The following is an 8,073-nucleotide window of genomic DNA, read 5'->3' as shown; positions in this document are numbered from 1 at the left end:
CCAGGCCAGGCAAAGTGGGAGGGGGCGTGGGGGACAAGGCCGGCCAGGATTGGTGGGGTGGGGGGTGGAGAGGGGCGCAGCGCTGTCAGAATTCAGGGTGGGAACCCGCAGTGCACGTTGGAGGCAGAAAGGGGCTAGGGGAGCAGCTGTAGCTGAGAGGGGTCCTTTATTGTAATGGGGCTCCCCCGTGCCCCTCCTTGTGGAAGCTGAGGTCGAGGCTCCAGCAGAGGTGCTAAGAGCAGCGGACAGGGGTCTTCCCTGCATTTGCCTGGAAGTTTTCTTCCCACCTGGGCCTGGAGGGAGGGTACCTAAGCTCCAGTCACCAAGATCCCAGCAGTTTCGGGGGCAGCCGGAGCTCAGCGTCTACTTCCGCCTGCCTTCACGCGGATCTTTTCCATCTGAGAACATCTCTTTCAGCAGCCGCAGCGCACATACCCACACGCCGCACTGTGGACGCGAGCGTAGCTGCGTTCTAGCGTCCTAGCGACGGCTGTGCCCCGCGCGACCAGCTAGCTGGATGAGGTCACCCCAGGTAACCCGTGACCCGCTGAGGACAAGGGGAAGAGCACCTGTTGGAACAGGGCTGGATTTAGCAGTAACTGTCCAGGATGCCCTTGCGGTTTGTATCCATCTTGCCCTCGGAAGCCTGGAATCTCAGGGGTCCTGCGTTGTCTCTGCACACGGTGGCGACCACAGTTGTGTGTGTGAATGAATGAGAAAGTAGAAGGGCCTCACTGTAACCCCCTGTGGAGACTGCCGCCCTCCGCCCCACCCTGCACTGGGCATCGCATTCGGTATGACCACATCCTGTGTCTGATATTGTGGTCAAATATGCAGAAAAAAATATTTAGCAGATGCTGTTCCTGGGCATCTTTTTACATTTATATTTTCAAAACTAATAGCTTTTCCTATAATTATGGGACATTCACTGGTGCCCAAGTGTGAAATACTCTAACTGGCCGCAGGAGGCTGCCTAAAGTTAGTCTGTAGCTAGAAGAGTTGTGGTGAGTAATTTAAAACTTGGTTGAGATCTAAGCACTCTTCATCCTTGTTTTAACTTTGCTGGCACCTTGATGCACTTTATAATTAACAAAAAAAAGTAGTCTGGCTCTTTGATAACATGCTTCTCTCACTTTCCGAGGTAGCCCAGATCTCAATCACGGTCCATTAATCCAGCAAACATTGCCTGCCTGGGGCGCCGTGCATGTGCAGAGCACCAGGGCGCAAAGGTGACCATGGCTCAGGGATCGCTGGAGATCCCTCGGTTAACAAGCTGTCCCTGCAGATTGTGACGTGTACCCAATCCTGTGGGACCCGGACAGGGGAGCCTCGGAGTCACACGAGGCTGTCTTGAAGTAGTGACCCTCAGAGCGGATCCTGAAGAGACAGATAGAGGCTCGCAAAGAGGAGAAGGGTGACCGGACGGTGCGGGCAAGAGTTGGGCAAATGCAAAATGCTGGAGGTGTGAAAAACGGTCGCAGTCAAGGTGTGATGTGTAGGCCACGGGCATCAGATCCCACATCTCGATCACCTGTGGAAGCCAATGGATGCAAGGTTTGCATTTTGAGAACATTTACTCTGTCAATGTGGAGAATAGACCAACGGTAGCTACAGGCAGTGTGTCGGGATGTTGTGAGGACAGACAGATGACCTGGCCCTGAGCAAGGGCAGCGCCCTGGGCTGGAGAGGCCCGGCTGCAGGGAAGAGGTAAAATCTATTTATTTGGTAACTGATGGGAGGTGTTGGGGGAAGAGTCTGGCCAGCTCTGAATTGTCCAGCTTCAGGAGATGAACTCATGCGATCCTGACGGTCAGGACAAGGAGACAGGAGGGCAGCGGACGAGCAGGTGTGCTATTGTGTTAAGTTAGAGGAACTTGGAGGGTGTTTTGTGCAGGGGCCAGAGTTTGCGTTTCAGAGGTTATTAGATTCCAGGAAATAGCCCAAGAGAAAAGCATTCAATTGGGGGAATTTAGTTCTCTTTGTTGATTTGAGTTACTTGTCAGGGTGCAACTTTGTGCATAAGTGTCATCCTTTGTCGTCTGGTAGCACAGGCCAAGCCTTCATAAACAGGGTGCAGCCACAGTCCCCTTCCTTCCCCCACATTATAGGAAAATCATGTAAAGCAGTGGTTCTCAACCTCCTGGCCCTTTAAATACAGTTCCTCATGTTGTGACCCAACCATAAAATTATTTTAGTTGCTACTTCATAACTGTAATGTTGCTACTGTTATGAATCGTAATGTAAATATCTGATATGCAGGATGGTCTTAGGCGACCCTGGTGAAAGGGTTATTCGACTGCCAAAGGGGTCGCGACCCACAGGTTGAGAACCGCTGATATAAAGGAAAAGAAATCTTTTTTTTTTCAAACTTAAATTGAGACCAGGCTCTAACAGCAGAGTGCCAATGAAATGTAACTCATTATTCATGCACTTGAACCCTTGACGTTCTCAAAGGCTTCACCCCTGACCTTCACGAGTCTCCAAAACCATGAAAGTCACTATGACATATAATTTCCACTATAAAAAGCAGTAAAGTATAACTGAAAAAAATGTAAGGGACTCTTTAATGGTTTTATAGCCTATGGGGCCAAGGTAATTTCTAAAACTACTTAAATAAATGTTGCTATTAAAATAAACTCCTTACCTTATGACATCTGTACCTTATTAACTCCGTAGTTCCCTGACTCTGCAGAGAAAAACAGTTAAACCAGCCTGAGAATTACTCCGTGGATGTCGCTGGGAAGAGCTGAGCCGTGCTGGGACAGGGCTGCCCGGCGGAGGGCGTGGCCGTCACTAGCTCAGTGGCTGGCCGTGCACTCTGGCCTCCTGGCAGGCCATTCAGACTTGTGTCTTAGCAAATTAAACTGAGGCAGAGACCTTTCTGGTTACTTGATGGGGACTGTTTTCACCCATGAATATTTGATCTGCAAATGGCAGCGGGCCTCCGCCTGCAGCTCAGATGAGAGGACTCCCAGGTGCAGCCATGTTTCAGTGCCGCTCCTGTAGCTTGTCTTCCTCTCTTGGCTGGACGTCTCCTCACCCCCTCGTAGCATCCTGTACCTGCCTCTGTAGCACCTTCCATGCTGTCCCACGGTGGTGGGGTCACACCTGATCCCCTCAGTAGGCAGTTCACTCTCCAAGGATATATGTCGTGAGGTCCTATTGTCCAGCCTAGTGCCTGGTGCCTGGGAGTGGATCAATAAATGTTTAGCCCTAGCCAGTTTGGCTCAGTGGATAGAGTGCCGGCCTGAGGATTGAAGGGTCCTGGGTTTGATTCCGGTCAAGGGCACGTACCTCGGTTGCAGGCCCTTCCCCGGCCCGGACCCTGGTTGGGGCACAGGCAGGAGGCAACCAACCAATATGTTTCTCTCACACCGATGTTTCTCTCTGTCTCTCCTCCTCCCTTTGGCTCTCTCTGAAAATCAATGGGAAAATATCCTCAGGTGAGAATTAAAAAAAAAATGTTTGAATGCCTGATTATTTTTTGAAAATATGAGAAAATGGTATTTCCCACAATTCCACTCTGAGCTCTGTCTCTTTACCTGCAGCAAGCCTCTGTTTCCACCCCAGTGCTTTCGGCACAGTACCCCCTCGTCCTCTCCCTCTCCCTCTCCCTCTCCCTCTCCCAACGCGCCTCCTGCGGTTAAGTGATGCCCTTTGTCTTGGAGTCCGCTGCGCCAGCTCAAGGGTTATCTGCTCTGGGCACCGAGAAATGGAAACGCTTCAATGACAAGATCTTGATGACAATCCTTCCTTGTGAGTAACTTCGCCCGAGTTTATTCTCGGGGCACAGCACAGGCGCTCCTTTGTGCTTCCTGCGTTTGATGTCTCCGTGCAGGACAGAGCCCCTCAGTTCCCGAGCCAGCTCCCGGGAGCGCACCCCGGAGGCTGGGCGCGCCCCTCACAGGCCACTCACTGGGCCTCCCATGACCCCACGCCTGGTCTTTCCAGAAGCAGGCCATCTCCGACTTTATTTCTCCTGTTGATCAGCTCATTACTCATCAAGTGAGCTATTCAGAAACTCTGGGTCACAAGGGCCTGTTTTCCAGTTGACCTTGGCAAGGGTTTTCGGAAACTGCAGGGCAGACAAGAGCTGTTGAGAGGTTGCCTCCAGAGCTGTGAAGAATGGAGACGGATTTCCATCTGGCTCCGATGGTCTGAAGACAGGCCGGAGGTGAACTGGGTCTTTCTGGCCCAAGAGCACAGGCTAAAGAAACGACTCTTTTCTGGTTGTGAATGTTTCCTACCACCACTGCAGTCAGAGTTACCGTTTCTCTGCCACGCCAGGCCAGGCCAGGCGCCTCAGCGTGGTGCACGCGGCAACGACTTGTGCTTTGCAGAAGGCATTCGGCCCAGGACGCGGCAGCTGCTTCCAGCTTTTCCCACCAGCCTGCTCGCGTCAGGCTGCAGACTGAGGAAGCACGCTCCGGTCCCTCACCTGGCCGGCGGAAGGTCACCTGGACAGTCTGACACACTGAATCCTTTTCTCAGTCCTTATGTGCAGGCTTTGCACCTACGATTCTGTAAATCCCGGTCCTCCTAGCTCCCAGGCCCCCTCACTTCTCCTCTCCCCGACGGTAGTGTTCCCAGGGGCCTCTCCTTCCTACCTAGTCTCCCTCAGGCCATTTACCTGGGTTAGAGGTATTAACAGTTATTTTCTGTCCTGGCTTCTAAGTTTGTTCCTTTAGCCCCAACATTTTCCCTCAACTCCAGGCCCGCAGTCCACCTGCCCAATAGATGTTTCTGTCTGAATATCTGTCATCCTTTCCATCTCAATGCGTGGACACCTCCTTCCTGCAGGCTAGTGTCCTCCTTCCTGCCGACCAGTGTCCCTCATTCCTTCCGGCCAGTGTTCTCCTTCCTGCAGGCTAGTGTCCTCCTTCCTGCCGACCAGTGTCCCTCATTCCTTCCGGCCAGTGTTCTCCTTCCTGCAGGCTAGTGTCCTCCTTCCTGCCGACCAGTGTCCCTCATTCCTTCCGGCCAGTGTTCTCCTTCCTGCAGGCTAGTGTCCTCCTTCCTGCCGACCAGTGTCCCTCATTCCTTCCGGCCAGTGTTCTCCTTCCTGCAGGCCAGTGTCCTCCTTCCTGCAGACCAGTGTCCCTCATTCCTACAGGCCAGTGTCCCTCCTTCCTACAGGCCAGTGTCCCTCCTTCCTGCAGGCCAGTGTCTCTTCTTGGCCACCTGTTTTTGGCCGAAGTCTCCTCCATCTTCACACTCCCATCCAACACATAGAGCCAGAGCACCGCTTTCTAAAATGATCTCCACTGGGGCAGAGGAAGGAAATAACTGAATTTCCACTTTCAGCTCTTCCTGTTAAAGGTGCCCTCTGTATGAGTGTTTTATTAATGAACAGATCAGCATTGTGGGGCCCACGTATCCAATTTGTAAATAATGGAACATGCAAACCTACATGGCCACACTGATCTAGATGCTGCGATTCCTTCTCCTTGTCTCAATTCTTCCTTATAAACAAGCTGAGAATCAATTTCCTCAAACACACTTATTGTTCACAGATGGGCCAAGAGCCATTCATCCACTCATTCAGTCACAGGCAGAGCAGCTGCCATGTGGAGACAGGAGGTAACATGCTGCCCTTGCCTTTCCTAAATCCAGGAAAATGGGCTCCTGTCATCTCGTGCTCCGTGTGATGAAAAAGACGCTGTGCTCTAGACCCTGCCTACCCTGTGCCTCGCGCCCAGGCCCTCCCCCTCATGTGTGGGAGAGGTGCTTAGCACTGCCTGGTTTTTACCGCGTGTGCTCTTCACGTTCATGTCGACAAACCTTTTTTGTCCATTTGCGTGTCCCAGATGCTCAGCTCAATCCCGGGAATAGACTGGGCACGAGATCACTTCGTCAGCTATTGAAGGCACCGATGTCTTCCCTCAGCCAACTCAGCCTGTGCGGTCAGCAATGCCTGTGACTCCCAGACCCAGCGGGCTCACTGCCAGGCACTCTTCGAGCCCTGGTACCTCCTCCTCACAGCACTCATCATTTTAGTAACTAATCAGTCATTTCATTTCTGTGGTTAGTTCATGCTCTCTCTTCCTCGCTAGATTATAAGCTCCATGGGGGTAGGAGCTAGTTTGTCTTTTTCATTGCTGTTTCTCCAGCCATCAAATAATGCCTCGCTCACGGTGGTCACTCACAAAATACTTGTGGGATGAGTTGGGGACCTCGTCTTGGTAACCTGCCCAGGGTCTCGGTCCTCATAGAGCTGAGGCCCTATTGCACCCTGGGTGGGAGAGAGATCCCGGACGCGGCGGTGGCTGTCCCTGCTGCCTGTTCACAGGCTTCCCTGATGCTGCCTGCCTTTCTCGGCTCCTGGGCCCTCCCGCTCTGCCCCTGGCCAGGACACAGCGTCACCACCCGAGGCTCTGACGCCCACGCCAGGCCTTCCCGACACGGTGCTGTGCCCATGGGACTAGATGCATCTCTCAGCACCAGCCTTGGGGTCTGCACGTGAGCTCCAGCTCCCACGCCTCCTGACTGCCGTCCACGCTGTGCCTGGAGGAGCTGTGGGGGTCCGAGGGACTATATGTGTGCTGTGTTCACGCACCAAATACCACCCGGGTCTCCGTCCAGGCTGAGCAAACACCACATAGGGGCAGAAGTCTTCGTGAGCACTGACCATGGGAATAAGTACTGATTTCTATTACTACTGGACACTATTATTTACAAATAGAACGTAAGGCCAAGTCACATTGCATAATGGGAGTGAGCGGTATCGGAAGAAACCCATGGTAGAGGGAAGGAGAAGACCGGAGACGCTTTAGATCGGCTGCTGTGTTTACTGGAAGAGCAGCTAATTTTATGGGTATTTCTCAGTAAGCCTCACACACAGTGGAAGCATTAGTGTTTACACTTCCTGAGGCAAGGAGACAACACCCACATTCCTGCATCCACGAGACAGCATCCGGCAGGCCACACATCTCGGTTTCATTTCACAAGCCCCCACCGAGCTGGGTGGGGGAGGCCAGGCTGCGTCTCCAAAATGCTCGAAGCACAATTGATTGTATCTTAAAATAGGCCCACACCTGCCCCGGGGGCTAACGGGAAAGTCATGTCTCTAAGACTTCCTGTCCTTTAGTTAACAGGAGGGGAAGTGATATCAACTGCCTAGTCTTGGGCAGGTCACACAAGCCTTTGAGCCTCAGTTTCCTTGTCTGTGCTTGTAATTCGACAAGATTACCTTCATGGCTACCTCCGTATTTCTTCCTGGTTAGTTTTGGGAAATGCCTTGGTAAACTGCTTGGGGCAGAAGACGAGAGGTGAAGAATGAATGTGTGATCCCAGCGAGAGGGCTCCCAGAGGAGTTGAGTGAGCATGGAGGCCCTTCGTACATGCAGGGAGTGGGGAGAAAGCCGGTGCAGGTAAATACTGAGGTCCAGGCAGAACGGGACGATGGAAGATGACTCAGGATCGGTGGCTGGAGCCCAGGTCCGTTCAAGAAATCGGGGGCAGGCTGGAAAATCATGGCGTGTTAAACCACAGTAATGTTTTCCGGTGAAGCCCCATTTGTCATGAGGAATTAGCCTCTTTGTAGATCTTTATCTTCTAGGGTTTATGTTCATGGTCTGCTTTTGGTATCAAGATAGCGTGGGCCTCACAGAGTGAGTTGGACATGTTCCCTCTCTGTATCACTTTCCTATTGCTGCTGGAAAACGAACACCGATGTAGTGGCTTAAAATAGCTCACATTTATTCTCTTACAGCTCTGAGGTCAAAATGGATCTTACGGAGCTAACATCCAGGTGGCGGCAGGGCTGACTGCCTACCTTTCCCGGCTTCTAGAAGCTGCCTGCGCTCCTTGGCTCACGGCCCCTCCTTCCGCGTTCAGTCCCCAGTGCGGTTCCCCAATCTCTCATTCCCACGCTCCTGCCTCCCTCCCTCACTGAGAGGGACTCATGGCAAATAGTCGCTGCACCTCAAGATCCTTGGTTTAATCACATCTATAAAGTGCCTTTTGTCCTGTAAGGTAACCCATGACATATGTCTCTTCCCTTTACTGTCTGCTGTCCAAGGTCTGAAACCTGCTGCCCCACACACTCTCCAGTTTCTCAGCTGTTTTGAGAAA

At 52.4% G+C, this 8,073-nt stretch overlaps 1 protein-coding gene across 1 annotated transcript in view; it reads right to left on the bottom strand.

The window, feature by feature from the left end:
* The window catches only part of FAM78B (family with sequence similarity 78 member B), a 41,139-nt gene extending 38,086 nt beyond the window's left edge, over nt 1–3,053 (bottom strand). The window contains exons 1-2 of the mRNA XM_015571292.1: nt 2,890–3,053; nt 1,300–1,377 (exon numbers count right to left, since the gene is read on the bottom strand). Coding sequence (XP_015426778.1) covers nt 1,300–1,377; nt 2,890–3,053 — 242 coding nt within the window. The remainder of the gene's footprint in view (nt 1–1,299; nt 1,378–2,889) is intronic.
* Between the last annotated feature and the right edge of the window lie 5,020 nt (nt 3,054–8,073).

This window comes from Myotis davidii, unplaced genomic scaffold, assembly GCF_000327345.1.
Source record: "Myotis davidii unplaced genomic scaffold, ASM32734v1 scaffold668, whole genome shotgun sequence".
NCBI lineage: Eukaryota > Metazoa > Chordata > Mammalia > Chiroptera > Vespertilionidae > Myotis > Myotis davidii.
The sequence above is the reverse complement of the archived record's forward strand: the minus strand, read 5'-3'. Positions and strand labels throughout refer to the sequence as shown.